Source organism: Trematomus bernacchii, unplaced genomic scaffold, assembly GCF_902827165.1.
Source record: "Trematomus bernacchii unplaced genomic scaffold, fTreBer1.1, whole genome shotgun sequence".
Taxonomy (NCBI): Eukaryota; Metazoa; Chordata; class Actinopteri; order Perciformes; family Nototheniidae; genus Trematomus; species Trematomus bernacchii.
Genome location: NW_022987469.1, coordinates 4,001,450 through 4,017,109, shown reverse-complemented (window position 1 = coordinate 4,017,109; position 15,660 = coordinate 4,001,450). Strand labels below are relative to the sequence as shown.

General features: G+C 40.3%; 1 protein-coding gene across 4 annotated transcripts in view; it reads right to left on the bottom strand.

Moving 5' to 3' along the window:
* Positions 1 to 15,660, bottom strand: part of cadpsa (Ca2+-dependent activator protein for secretion a) — a 182,947-nt gene that overhangs the window by 27,198 nt on the left and 140,089 nt on the right. For all 4 annotated transcript variants that reach the window (XM_034143464.1, XM_034143457.1, XM_034143441.1 and 1 more), the window contains 7 exons: positions 15,152 to 15,293; positions 10,092 to 10,247; positions 8,932 to 9,079; positions 6,899 to 6,973; positions 6,224 to 6,307; positions 6,068 to 6,100; positions 1,814 to 1,921 (listed from right to left, as the gene is read on the bottom strand). In XM_034143464.1, coding sequence (XP_033999355.1) covers positions 1,814 to 1,921; positions 6,068 to 6,100; positions 6,224 to 6,307; positions 6,899 to 6,973; positions 8,932 to 9,079; positions 10,092 to 10,247; positions 15,152 to 15,293 — 746 coding nt within the window. The remainder of the gene's footprint in view (positions 1 to 1,813; positions 1,922 to 6,067; positions 6,101 to 6,223; positions 6,308 to 6,898; positions 6,974 to 8,931; positions 9,080 to 10,091; positions 10,248 to 15,151; positions 15,294 to 15,660) is intronic.

Below are 15,660 nucleotides of genomic sequence, written 5' to 3'. Positions count from 1 at the left end.
ACAATATAGACAGACCAACAGTTTACCCACATCATCCCAACCATCTGACTCATTCTAAGCAATGCTGTGTAATCCCCAAAGGCAGAACAAATGCTTCAAGAATAAAGTCAAACACAATTATCTTTTAAATAATACTTCTATAATCAAATTGAGAATTATTTTCGTTATCTGAAAGGAGCAGACTGTCTGAGCTCTGGATAAAGCAAAAGTCCAACAAGAGGATATAAACGTGTTTTTCAAGAACTGTCAAGTTTAGAAAGGACTTGACTTTGGCTAAAATTTGGAGTCCAAGAAAACATGTTTGTGTGCTCCTGTTCACTTGGGGATTCCAGATTATTGTCTGAACAGTAATTCCAGATTACTGCACAGACAGGCTTCTTACTGCATATTATGATCCGGGACCTAAAACAGTGTACTGTGGAGATAGTGATAGTCCTGGCAGGCAGCAGTGAGCAATGTGTTATGATATTTGAAACGTTCTGATTGCATTTATAAAAGTTTTTTTCTACAATTTGTGCCGACCAGCTGCCCGCAGACCGTCAGCAAGAACAAACACCTGATATATCAGATAGAATCTGTGCAGCAACATCTGGCAACACAACCCATTATTTTGTACATACTGTAGCCCACACATCTGCTGCTTCTAGTGAAAAAGAGGTTGAGCAATCTCTCAGATATGTCCTCTCTGTCTTTTCACATTGTAATCCTCAAGACACGACCATACAGAAAGCTTCTGTTAGTGGAGCGACAACTTGTTTGTCGTCCTGAGTCGAGATGCTCTGAGTTGGTGGCTGCTAAGCCATTTTACAAACTGATCTTTTGTACCCCTTTTGCAATTCATTAACTGTTGTTTGCTGACTCAAAAAGAGAGAGCGCCGCTCAGGATAATCCACCCTCAAGATCAGCAGACACCCTGAGACAAAGGAGCAGAGGGATGGAGGCGTAGGAACACGTCTGAGTTTGAAAAGGGAAAGAGATGCAACTCTTCCCGCTGCAGTGATTGTTGTAGCACATTTTCAGGAGAAATCCTCCAGTCTGACCTAAAAGCAGGCTCAGCAGCCGGGCTTAGAGATTTACTAATTGTTTTGCTGTTACTTGACCTCATGGCACGTACTGGAGGAAAACAGTCTCATGGGACTGTTTTGCAACTTGATTATAGCTTGAGAGATTACAGTTGGTCACGGAGAAGGACACGGCAGCGTTAGTACACTCAGCTTCACAAAGTGACTCACAGAGACACAAAAAGACATGAGTCTGCTGAGACGCTGGCAGAATGAGTAGCGTAGGAATGTGTTTGGTATTTAAAGCAGCATTTAGGTTTTTACTTTCCAGACTCACGTGCATGTCCATTATAACAAATTTAAGATATAAAAACACAAAACATATACCAGAATAAATCTGTAAAATATGCAAACCGCAATTTACATTTGGTTATTTAGATCCATCCAAAGAAAAACATGGGCATATTTGACTCTTGTTCCAGTTACTATTAAATCTGTTAAAACTTGACCAATATGCTGAAAGTAGTTCATGTATCTTTGGAAAATGTATCATTTGAAAGACTAAAACGTGTTACCATAAGTCAAGCTATAATGAGAAAGCTGTATGAAAGGGACAAAGGAACAGACTGTCTGTGTTGCACTTCTTCCAGATTAAAGCTCACATGTACAGAATGATCACATGACTATAATCATTGAACTTCAGATCACTTTCGTGTTTTAATCTCCTCCTGTGGATGATCACAGGTGGGGTGAATGAAATTGTGTTGTTAGTAAGTCTCCCTTACAGAGGAGGAGGTGCTGGGCTTACTCACATCAAATAATCTCTCTATGTACACCTCCTCGTTGACCTTCTCCCGCAGCATATCCTGGGAATGACGAACAAACGTCACGTAACCGTCAGCGATGTCCATCCCTGGCTTCTGCAGAGGAGAATAGGGAGAGAGAAAGAGTGAACAAGTAATACCTCAGTGTAGAAATACTCTGTTACATGTCCTGCATTCAACATCTCAGTTAAGGGAAAAAAGGAGGAGTTTCTTTGTTACTATACATACTGCCGGGATGCTTGCGAATTTTCATCAGGGGATCAATAAAGTTGATCCTGACCTCAGGTTATCAAATACATGTACTACAGTATCCATATAGTATAAAGTAATAGGACATGGAAATATTAAAGTTTAGTTCCTTTAAAAAAAGAAAGTGTCCACTATGGTTAATGTTATAACCATATTGCCTTAATACTGATACAGAATATATATGATAGTATCACCCAAGGCTTTTCTTCAACATTTAAAACTTCTCGATTGGATGTTAATTAGATCATTTCATGTTTCATTATAATAAGTAACTAATAAATAGCAGTGACAAACTATCAAAAGGCTTTGTGACACAGCTGTCACATTAAGCTGCTGTTAACGTTTATGGTCACAGTCAAATATAGTGTTTTGCATTCAATGATTTATTTGAGGATGTCGATACATTAAAGGAAAAAAAATGGTGTATTGTCTTTTTGGCAAACTTAATGCAACAGATATAATAAGACTAAAGGTCTAAAGCTGTGCTAGTGGCCCCTGGACGCCACAACTCCAAACACAGCCCATCCCTCCAGAGCGGCTGTCTGCAGACCCCTCCCAAAGACTCAAGTATTTAAAGTAACAGTAACTGAATAGTCTTGTATGAATTAAGGTAGACTTTAAAGGTGCCCACACTTTATCCTAGTGACTGTCCTAGCATGCTGTTGTTAGCATGTAGCTCGGAACACTGTGCCCAACTCCACACAGAGCTGCATGGCTGCTGACTCTACTCTGTCATGAGCAGTATTCAGATTCTTTACGTGAGAATACATTCCGATATCACACTGTAAAAACGTAAGTAAAAGTATTTCAGTACGATTAGGACAATCTACATAAAGTATGTAGGGGTACAGTTCTCCTTGCAGAAGAAACTGTGAAATATCTTTGAACAAAAACTTATTTTTTTCTTTTAGTTACTTGAATAGAATCTTGGATAGTTTAATCTATACACTATAATAATTTTAAAAACAGTTTTACATTTTTTTTTTTTATTGTGTGTCAAAATGAATTTATAAAGTAGTAAATAAATCACAAAAATTAATGTAGTGGAGTCAAAAGTACAAAAGTTGCCTCCAAAATGTAGTAGAGTATAAAGTAGTATACAATACCTGATTGTACCTCAAATGTAATACAGGACGGAAAATATATATTTCAAATGATACTTACTAATAAGGATAATCGGGACGGTTTTCTAAAACGTTGGAGTAATGTATTATTGGGAGAATAAGGAGAAGTGTTGTATCGACAGTGATGTCTCCCTCAGCTCTGGGGGGGGGGGGGGGGGGGGGGGGGGGGGCAGCCCTCTCAGTCTGGCCATGTGCAAAGTGAACAGGGCACTGAGACACTGTGCGGTTTGATGGCAGAGCAGACTGTTAGGAGGCCTGCCATGCTGACATCTAAAATATTCACTGAGGACAATGTGTTTGTACCCGGCACCTTAGTTCTCTTTCTTACATCAACACTTCTTACCATTGTCCAGATGAGACGACACACCATAAACCTTTAGGTCTCAGTTTCTCTGTCTTTTTTGCCAAATCATACAGATTCAAAAAACTCATCGCTAACTGCCAATAAACTTAGTTAACACATCTGCAATGACACTTACAATGTGTAAATGAGAGTCTTTTACCCAGTGGAACTCTTATTTTGTACATTAAGGACACAATTATCGTGCTGGGCTGGAAGCTGCGACCCCTGCCAGTGCACACAGTGGCGCGTCACGTTCACTGACAAGGCATTAATTTGAAATTTGGCATGTTGCTACGGCCGTAGTGTTGGCAGCTAATACAGATCTGATGCGTCCACACGCATATACAAACACACAGAAACACACGCAGCCCCAGCGGCACCCTGACAGCTGAATGGGAATGTGTTGCACAACATGGACTCACAATGTGTAGCACAGAGAGCGAGGCACGGTGTCTGGACACATGCATATCAATGGACATTTGTGGGAGGAAACATGAGGACATTTGATGTGGAAATATGATAACCAAGGCCATCTGGATTATGGTTCTACATGTGAAAGCATGGTCAAATATTTGTACATCCACAAGAAACAAACACACGCGCAGTCCTGGGGGAAAAAACACCGGGTTCTGGTACTCTAAACAACCTTAAACTTTTTTTTGAAAATAATGTTGAAATGTAAATTAGATTAATGGAGTGTTAACCAATGTGTTAATGGTTGTCCGTTTATTTTTACATAGGCGATACATAATTACATTTGGTTTGCACAATAATATGAAATGAAGCTCCTTCATTCTGCGTCTCGTCTCGTGTGTATTTTTACATGATTTCAATAAGCAAATGCATGTTGGAAGAGTCTTACTGTATAATGCAGTGTTGTATTTTTGTTCTCTTGCATCAACATAATGCATATTAGAGTTTCTCACATTTTCATTTTGGTTTTTGCTTTTAAAAATCACATATTTAGTTTAATTGTGGATTTGATAAATGTTTCCTTTATATCACTCCTGGAATTAGAGCTTTGTGGTTCTGTTTAGACAGCATAAACCCTCATTACGCTGAGGTATCTTGTTTATTTTTATTTTAAAAATATGTCTGACTACCTTGGCCTCAGTCACACAGCTCTTGCCTGGTTCGAGTCCTACCTCTCTAACAGGAAACACTTTGTCACCATCAGTGACTGCAGCTCCCCTCCGGCCCCAGTCAACCAAGGTGTACCACAAGGCTCTGTGCTTGGACCCCTCCTATTCACCATCTACATGCTCCCACTTGGTCAAATCATCCGCCAACATGGTCTCAGCTTTCACTCATATGCCGACGACACACAGCTCTATCTCTGCACCAAACCGTCCACTCAGCTCCCCCCTCTTTCCCTTGTCAACTGCCTCCAGGACATCAAAAACTGGATGACATCAAACCTGCTAAAAATAAACAGCAACAAAACTGAGCTCATCATTGTGGCTCCCAAGGCGCAGCTCCAGAAGGTTGGTGACCTGCTTCTCACCATTGACGGCTGCTCCATCTCCCCGTCCACTGAAGTCCGCAACCTGGGAGTCATCCTGGACTCCACCCTCTCCTTCCAGGCGCACATCAAATCCCTGACCAAATCCGCCTTCTACCATCTCAAAAACATTGCCAGACTCCGCCCCTCACTCTCTGACTCTGTGGCAGAAACACTTGTACACGCTTTCATCACATCCCGTCTGGACTACTGCAATGGAGACCTGTCCGGGGTTCCCAGCAAAACCCTGGCCAGGCTCCAATATGTCCAGAACTCTGCCGCCAGGCTTCTCACCCGCACTAAGCCATGGCAACATATCACCCCCACCCTCATCCACCTCCACTGGCTGCCGGTCAAGTCCCGGATTCACTACAAAACACTCCTCCTCACGTACAAGTCCCTCCATACCCTCGCCCCCCAGTACCTAACAGACCTCCTACATCCCTACACCCCCTCTCGGAGTCTGCGGTCCTCCGACACGGGCCTGCTCTCCATCCCCCGCTCACGCCTTCATACTGTGGGTGACAGGGCGTTCAGTGTTGCGGCCCCCACCCTCTGGAATGCACTTCCTGCCGAGATCCGTAATGCTGCCTCCCTGGACATCTTCAAATCATCATTAAAAACACACCTGTTCACCCTGGCCTTCGGACCCTAGCCCTTTCTTGGTCCCCCGGCTTCCTTTATCTTTTGTTTGCCCTTTGATTGTCTGTTTGTTTTGTTTGTCCACCATGTACAGCGACCTTGGGTCCCTTGAAAGGTGCTATATAAGTATCATTTATTATTATTATTATTATTATTATTATTATTATTATTATTATTATTATTATTATTATTATTATTATTATATCTTAACAAAAGCCAGCATCTTTCTCAAACCTTGAAGAGTGTTAGTAGCCGATGCTAACCACACATGGTATGCAGGGTGATACCTATTCAAATGAGTTATATCAATATATGTTTGAGGAGACAGGGTTGATTCATGCATGATTAAGTGATAGATAGAAAAATAAGTAAATCTCACTTACAGGTACGTCCACATACTTTGAAGCAGCTTTCACCTGGACAAAGAGGAGAGAGAACAGGGGAAAAACTGGAAGTGTGTCGCAAACACAGAAGCTACTGATTATCTGCAGGAATATGTTTAAAAAGAAAGGGGTGATGGTGATGGAGGTGATACTTACTGTGAAAGAAAGGAAGGAAGAGAAGAGTGTTCCTTCGTCATATCTGGAGAGCTTGGCTAACACACCCTCCAGGATGACCACAAACTGAGGAATGGGACACAAAGAAAAACAAGCAGTGGAATGACTGAAATGCAGCAGTGCCACAAACAACCCATCGTCCATCTCAATCAAAGGCCTAGTAAAAACCAGGAAGGATTAGCAGTAAAACGTACTTTAACATCCGTAGTATTGATTCATTTAACTTGTCCAGTGTTCAATTATAATTGCATTTTCCCATAAGCAGTATTACAATGAGGGCAGTCTAAAATAAAGCAATACATCAGAAAACTGTCTGTCTCCAGATGTTCATTCTGTCAGTTCAGAATAAAGATAAATGCTCCTCTATCTATCGACAAAATATCTGCTTGTGATATTTTATTAATTTTCCAAAATATTAACAATCACTTTAAAACAGCAGCCTGTATAGCTTTCAAAGCTTTTAGTCAGCTTTCCTTATATCATGCAGTGCACCTTCTAAAACCTTTTCCAGTACTGAACCTGAAACATACTGAAACATACAAATACAATTATATATTTACAAAAATAGAATAAACAATATAATATTTTCAGCCATACAACATACAACATTACATCAAATGTATCTACTGTGTACAAGGATTCTGTAATATTGTGTACCTTAGCTACCAGCAGAGTTATCATCTCCTTCACCGTCTCTTCAATCAGATCGTCAATCTGGGAGTGGTACTGCCTCTGCACAGGAAGGAAACACACATGTTCAACACTGTTCAACACACGCACGCACGCACGCACGCACGCACGCACGCACGCACGCACGCACGCACGCACGCACACACACCATGTACCATGTACATGTACATGTACCATGTAGACACATTAAAGGGAAACACTGGCAGTTATATATTCATTGATATAGTATGTATATTCCTTTGTAAGGAATTCATCTGTAAACGTTATATTCTGTAGGAACACACATTGGGCTCTAAATAGTTACTATAACATGTTGCTGGTGAGCTGCAAAGCAGAGCTTTTTAAGAAATAATAACATCTTTCCCATGACATTCTTAAAGACCAGCAGCATGAGCCTCATACAGAACTGAACTAGAAAATAGAGCCCACTCTGCTACTTCATAAATATGATGGTGTTTCTGTCTTACATTTGAAAGAATTAGATAGAACACTTTAATAGTTAGAAGAACATTTGCTCAAAACTGGTTATGGGTGCTTAGCATTTATTTTAACATTATAATTGATAAATAAATATAATTAATAAACGAATAAGACCTCCGGGGGGAATCATGTTCTTCTTTCCTTTTAAAACATAATATATATTTCAAACTCCTTGCAATTGGAATGAACTGAGATTGACTGTGTTGATTTTGAACATTAACACTTACACTGCCACATCACATCATGCGTATCTTGAGATAATCTTAATTGGCAGTTAACAACTACAAACTGTTAATTTGACATTAGCATACAGATCATTACAAACATAATAAACAGTGTGCACCTCCCTTAAAATGCATGCCAACTGAATCACCCACACAAATGTTGAATATTTAAGCGAATGAAGAAATATTATTATTTATCATCACTACTCATACTGAGCACTTTTTCAAATGTACAACAACTAAAATAAGTAAGAAACCAATCTGTAACTGACTGCAGGAACTAGGTTCTATCTGCAATAAAAAGTCATTATCAATCCAATCTAATCAGTAATGAGATGTGAAGATTAGAGAGTTCAACTATACTGTAAATGTTAATGTGGAAAAACACATAATGTTGCAAAGCTCAGAACAATTAAATGTAGACCATATCTTATATATAAAAATGCAAAATAGAAACATTATTTCATTTTATGTTCTGATTTATGTTTTCAAGAAAAAACCTTTTAGTTCCATTTTTTTGTTATACACACATTAAATGATTTGCTTTATATTTGGTCATAGTTTAAAAAACGTGTGTGCTTTGACCTGCTTAAATATGACCTACACTATTACTTAATAATACTTGTTGTTGTAATGAAGGGCTTTATAACCAGTATGAAGACGTTGGGATGGTGTCTGCTGTCATGGAAACTGCGGGGACTCCTTTGTTTAGCCTGTAGCACCAGCAGAACAGTGAAGGACTTAGCAATAATTAATTCATTGTCAGCAATTGGTATCAGTCTCGAGATTCTGCGAAATATGAGATCTCTCACTTCTACCCCATGTATATTCAATAATATCTACACATATGTTAATGAAATCCAAACAATTCAAGTGGAGGAAGACACACAGGGAAAACTGATGACTAATTATACATTTGGGAACTGGAGGGTGAGACTTCAATTGAATTTGTAGCCACACTTACCCAGTCTCTAACAAACTTTCACAAGACAGAGAGGGGGGGGGGGGGACAAGCAGCAGAAAATAAGAAAAAGAAAAAAGTGAAATGGCCTATGTGAATACTGAAAAAGAAGTAGAGACAAAAGGGAATGAAAACTGTATTCATGCAACAGAGAGAAGAGATGAAAACCATTCCAAAGAGAAACCTAAATGATTTATTGTCATTTCAAATGATATGAGATGAAACTGTCCACACATAGTCAGTGAAAGTTTCAACTTTGAAGTCAGACAAAATGATTTGGCTCCGCTCCCTGTTTTAAAGAGATTGAGTGTCAGTACATGAGGAGGGTCTCGTACCTCCTGCCCCAGGTCCATGGCACACAGCTTGGCGGACTGGGCCTTGGCGTCCACCATCACGTTGAACATGGTGCAGATGGACTGCGGCACGCGGAACTCTGTGGCCCGGCTGCTCCTCTGGAGCTTGGCCTCGAACGCAGCCCGCGTCCTTTAGAGAGGGAGGGGAGGACTTCAGTATACTGAGGCCATGAGTCAGTCCCCAAACCCCCCACCTGCCTTAATTAATAACATGCTTTTTACACATTCTCTCAATATTTATATATTCACTCAAAATGATTGATTTAGCCACCTTGTCTTACATTTTGCATTGCAGAAAAAACAAGCAAACTAAAAATGTACTCAAGCACCAGACTTAAGTAGTATTGAAAACCAGAGTAATCCTTTAAAGTAAATGTGCAGACATAAATGTGATGATGTGTTAACTGAAATCATTGAAGCTAGCTTTGTTACAAAACATCATCATCTGACAAATACATGAGCACATTCCTCTGTAAGCTATTTCTTCTATTTTCATTTATTGAAATTAAACATAAAATACCCCAGCTAGACATTTTTGGTTCTAGAAACATTCTGAGAATGTTACCATTCACTGTTTTCAGCGGGAAGTTTTCTTTTGGTTCCCAGAATGTTCTTCTGAAAGGTAGGATAACGTTCTCTAAAAACATTCTTAAAATGTTCGGTGATGACTTATTAGAACCTGTAGGTAACGTTAGCCAAAGTTGTGAGAACGTTCCCTGCTAGCTGGGTACATCTCTTGCTTATTTCAAAAGTAATTGCATTTACTTCTTCCTTGGAAGAAAATTTATTTTATATAGCTTTGAACTAGATTGAAATAGTGCCAGTTCCATCAGTCACCATGTCCTTTCATTGCATGGCTTGGTTGAATACATAATTATGATTGGTCAATTTGAACCTTCTACTGTCTTTTATGAAAGGCACACTCTGAACTTATGTGCCAGATTTTGTGATATTACTGATTTATTTAGTAAGTTGGCCTGTAATGGGATAAAGTGCAGACCCCAGGCTGAAACAGATGCACATTGGATCTCGTTATTTCTCTCCAGCCCCCGAAACCCCAACTTACTACTAGAAAACAAGCAGTACAGTAACAACTGTTTTTGTTTGCAATCAGACCAATATATATTTGACCAGTGTCCTACCGTTTTACGCATGATTCGATCATGTCGCTGGACATCAGCTTCAGACGGGTCTCCAGGTGTTTGCCAAACTCCTCCTCGGGCCAGTGCAGATCTCTGATGAAGGTCTGCAGAGCGTCCAGCTTCCAGAAGAGGTCCTCTGACGTCCCCGAGCCGTTACTGCAGGGAGAGTGCACTTATTGTAAGTTGCTTTGGATAAAAGCGTCAGCTAAATGCAATGTAATGTAATGTAATGAGAGGCTCACAGGTTAGAGTGCCAGAGAGGCTAGGACAGGGCTGTGGCTCAGTGGTCACATGGGAGGGTAAGGTGGGAGACTGCTCAGACCAGGGTTTACATACTTTACAACAACAGTGCAGCTGGTTGTGTTTGAACACCACTGACCATGTTATCAAGAATATGACTTCCATGAAGAGTTTTAAACTCAACCATGGCTCAGACAGAACCACAGTGCAGGGAGACATTCAGACACACGAGAGGACAGGGTGCTACAGCTTCAGGGGGAAAGCTTTAGATGTGGAAAGATGCAAGTCTGTAACAAGGACAGTCAGAGATCGCCTCTGCCAGTTTAAACCGGATTCACAGCCGTAAATACTTTACATTTTGGCAGACATTTAGATTTTCACATGATTTTTAAATGACCTGCTTCTCATCCTGTGGTGTGAATTGACATTTGTATCCTGGTCAATGAGGATGCTTGTTTCTGATTGGCTTACAGTTGCTAATAGTAACAAGACAGTACATCGCACACAGGTTCAAAATGAATTAACCAGCAACAGCCACCATGAGGGTTAGCTAAAAATAACTCAGGTTGTTTGTGTAACCAATAAAAAAAAGCTGATCATCAGATCAGGTGAGCACAGGTTCAATCCCTCCTGGACCCCCACTGCAGTCAGCATGCCGTTGTGTCCTTGGGCAAGACCCTTGACCCCAAATTGCTCCTGAGGGTGTTGTCCACAGTATTGAATGTATTCAATGATTAATACATGTATATGTAATATAATGTAACGTAAAGCGCTTTGAGCACTTGTTAAAGCGCTACGATAAATAACATGATTATGACTATTATTAAAGCTGCTGGGTTAGATGTCCTAAACGAGTTGTTTTTCTAAATGATTTAAAATAACAAATATATACAGTGAATAGTAATGAAATTCATGAAAATTGCTACATCGTAAGATCAAAATCTCAATTAGTCAAATATTACCATTGAGCTTGTCACAGAGTCACTAGCATGGTTCTTGTTTATATCTGTAGGACATTTTTCTACACTGAAGGCAAGGTATGTATGTGGTTTAAATTAAGAGCATTAACGAGCATGGAAAATGTTATGAATTGATCATAAAATTGGAGAAAATGTGGTAAACAGATCTGTTTGGTAAAGCCTCACGCCTGCTAGTTGTGAACATTTAGGATGGTCTTCTTTTAGTCTGCCTCTTCGTTATGTATTTGCATCTTTCCAGTCAAATCAGAAAAACATTTGGAAATTGTTGGGATTTAATTTCCAGGTCACTGCCTTCTCCATTCATTCACACACACCATGCAGGGACGTTGGCATGAACGTGAATAGTGAAATGTGATAAGTCAATATTAGCATAGACCATTAATGTGTGCACTCCTAAACTTAAGCCATCTGTCTTCTTGAAACTACTGATTCTTGAAGGCACAAAAGAGACAGTTCTGCCATATCTGTAGAACTCTTTCTTTTTGAAAAGTGAATTTAGTTTCTAAATATAAAGGCTGAAAGCAATGTAATGTAAAATGCAGCTCTCATCATTTTTTTTCACAATTAAAACTTTGGGGCTGGTATTTTCAAATCCTCCAGATTCCTGATGAGGGAACAGTCCGGATGTGCTGAAGTGACACTCTGCAGGAGGCTGCCGCTCAGAGCAGCTTCACACCTCTGAGCCCCGTTGTTGGTGCTTTTCGCTTAAGTTTTCAAGGTGCTATAGATGATGTGTCAAGTGTTTGCAGAGATATGCAGAGTGCTTTTAATGATAGCACTCTCAAGATCACATGCATATTATTATTAGATTCCTCAGTGGAATCAGAGGCTGTTACACATTATTCACTCTTTTTAAAGGGCCACAGAAATTCTACTTACAGTTCATACTTTTAATGAGCTCCATTTCATGATTTAATAATTGATGATACAGAACTACTGACTGTTCACTCTGAAGGAGCTGCAATGTTTTTATACATTTAATATGTGTATAAATTAAGATAGAACCTATTATATATTTTTCACATTATAGATGATTAGAATTTTTCTTGATTTCCTGTAAAAACCTAACAACCAAGAATGGAAAGAAATGTGCATAATAAAAAGACTCCACGTTCATGCCAAGGACATGTGTGTGTGTGTCAGGCTGCAGAGGCTCATACACACTGAAAACTATCCGCCATCCAGCTGGGTGAAGATAAGCCGGGCGTGTGTGTGAGGTTAGCACTGGGCCCTGTGAGAGTTTCTACTTTGGGCTTTGGGAGGTTGACATTGGGCAGAGTGCTGGATGTACTCCTGTGGAGAGAAGCATAATAACACAAGACAACAAAAGGAGATACTACGTCAAAGATGATTCACATGAAAAACAACTGAAGATACACCTCAATGAAAGAAATGTATTGCGGGTTCAATTTAAATGCCCACATCTTCTGTACCTACTAACCTTATGTCAGTGGTCTGTAAGATGTTAAATAAGTATACACATTAATATGGGCAATTACATGTAAATATATGCCCCACATTGTCATGCAAATGTACAGGGTAAGATTACTTTACAACTGCTCATTTGAAGCAGTTTGCTCTCATGGTGACTTTGCACTTTTTGGCTGGAGAAAGTGAAAACATTATTTTGTGAGACAATGTCTTAGGTAGTGTGGATTGACACCAGAGAAGCTGAGATGATGCTTTCATCTCTGTGGTGCAACCAAACATCGACACAGCTTAGGTATCAAACTAAATCATTTCAAGGTATTTTTAATTGCAGATTTTGCAACCTAATTTAGGAGAGTATAACCTGTAGCTGGTGCACATGTGTTCTGTTTGCATCCTTTAACCATGAGACCATCCCAATTCTAGCTGCATTACATATACATTATCTTATTTCATCCGAATGTACAATTTTACTAGCCCAGGTTCTTTCAACTCTTAAAACTATAGAAGAAAGAATCATTATAAATCACTGTGAGTTGTTTAAAAGAGCTTGCTGTTCAGTCCTCTAACCACCAGGGGGTACATTATTTCGCTGGTCCCAGCTCTGATCCTCTGATGACGTTTTCCTAAAAAGGAATCTGAACTGTCCTCCATAATGCGGCAACAAGGAGCCTCCCTTCTGCAGCGGGAGGTGTACATCTCCACAAATTAATTTTCCTTTAATTTCGAATAGCTTTTTACTTTTTTCTCAGCTGTTTGTGGTCAGTCAGGTTGCCAAACCACAGCAGTGTGCTCCCTGTAATCAGTGGCGGCCGGCCCATAGGGGCGCTAGGGGCGCCGCCCCACCTCTTCCCACATTCTAGATTGTCATTAAAAAATACTTTAATTTTACAACAACGTTTTTAATGAACAAGGTACAAGGTACGATAAAATATCGATAAAAATGGTTTTACGATGTCTAAAGTTACTGATAAGTCACGTGTTTCCTGCTTGGGGCGCAGATATATTTGCCCATTGACTCTCGTTATAAGTGGTGCATGCGCAGTCCGCACCTCTATAATGCAACAGATAGGAGCAGCTCAGGGCGCACCAAACTGCGCCCAAAGCAGCTGTTGACACCGCCAACAACTAGGGGGCAGCAGGAGCCCAGAGTGAGTGATTGACGTTTGAACGAGAGAGAGTTAGACGGAGACGGAGTGTAAACAAAACTAGATAGTGAATATGGAGAAGGAAAATGATGTTTAATCACTTAAAGATCACTGTCCTCCTTTGAGAGGAGGACACTGGAGGGAAAGCTGAGAGTAACAGAGCTCGGACCTGATCAGCCTGACATAGGCAGGAGTTAAGGACAGAGGAAGGCAGTATACGTGCTCTTTTTCAAGGAGCTGGTTTAGCAAGAAGGCTGGGCTAACTACCTGTAGCAACACCAATGCTATATTTAGCTTCCCCTGCCTCCCTTTTCAAACGTCAGGATCAGACCAGTCTATGGACCAGACCCAACATGGATCCAGACAGATGTGAGTGACTTAAAGCACATATCAGAAAAAACTAAAAAGCATGAACAGACTAGAGTCCACATGGATGATGCTATGCGACTAGCCATGTTTAGGAAAGCTGTCCAATGAGGGCTACAGGATAGGGATCAGTAAGCATAATAAGGAGGTTGACAAAAACAGGCAACTGCGACAGGGGGCAACGGTGACAGCTTTGACCATCATGCAGACTCGGGGACTCATGGCGGCTGTAATCTTTGTAATATCTATCAAACTATAGATCCTACAAATCCACTGGACGTGGATTCTAAAAGTACAATATACACTTCTCGCTAGAAATCAAATCAAAAAGCATTTTAATGGCCAAACTATCCTACAATTTAGGATTTTCCAGAGAGGGTTATTTGTGAATATACGACCCTCCGGAGCGTTTGCAATCAACGGGAGCATATGCCGCAAATTGTTGTTTCTTACACGACCACTGTGCTAAACTTTAAAACTTGACTATAGGTCGTAATAAGCTGCTGAACAATCGACCTATTTGGTCGTTATTTGGAGGAGGACAGGCTGGATATTATTTACAATTTCAACAGGGAAATTGTTGATTGGCATTGATTGATTGGTGTTTTGGATATTTCCTCACTGTTCATTAGCTTTTTACATGTATTTACAGCACACTGGAAAGAAGACTAAACTACAGATTAAACGGCCATATATTAAAGCAAAATACAAATCTGCCGCTGTCATATCAGCCATCTGACAGTTATTAACCTGCTCACATAATAACTGATAATAACTCTCTTTTGACATATCAATGTTTGTGTTAACAATGTGTTTTAAAAATCTAAATTGTACAGAACACATCCTCACTGCAGGTGAAGAAGATAGCTAACAGTATAGTGAATGAAGGCATCCTTACTTGACAGGTTCCCAGGATTCTCTTTCAAAGCCTCTGTAAATGGACTGAGCAATGGAGGACTCCATCAGGTCCACATAGCGCACCACCAGGGGGGCATACAGGTCCTGCAGGTGCTTGTGGAACTTTCCATTGCACAGGTTATCTGGGGGAGGGTGAAAAAACAACATCAAAGAGACTTAGCTAACCTAAGCACATGAGAAGCCCCTCACTGCAGTGCGTACTATGTTTACTATGGATGTCTTCCTCTTTCTTGTCTTTATTAGCTCAAAACTCATTTGAACTACTTCCCTAGCATGTTACTGTCCCCTGTAGATCAGCGATATCAACGAGTAAAACCATTGGCTGGAAAACGAATATGGTCATGTGCGTCCATGGTGAGGAGACACAAAAACAAGTCTCCATAATCTCATGACTGAGCAGACTCGTCTCTGATTTCATCTCTCCAACTCTCAGCAGGTGCAGCACTACAGTTCTTGTTTCATTCCTGCTTCATGAGTGGAGATGCGACC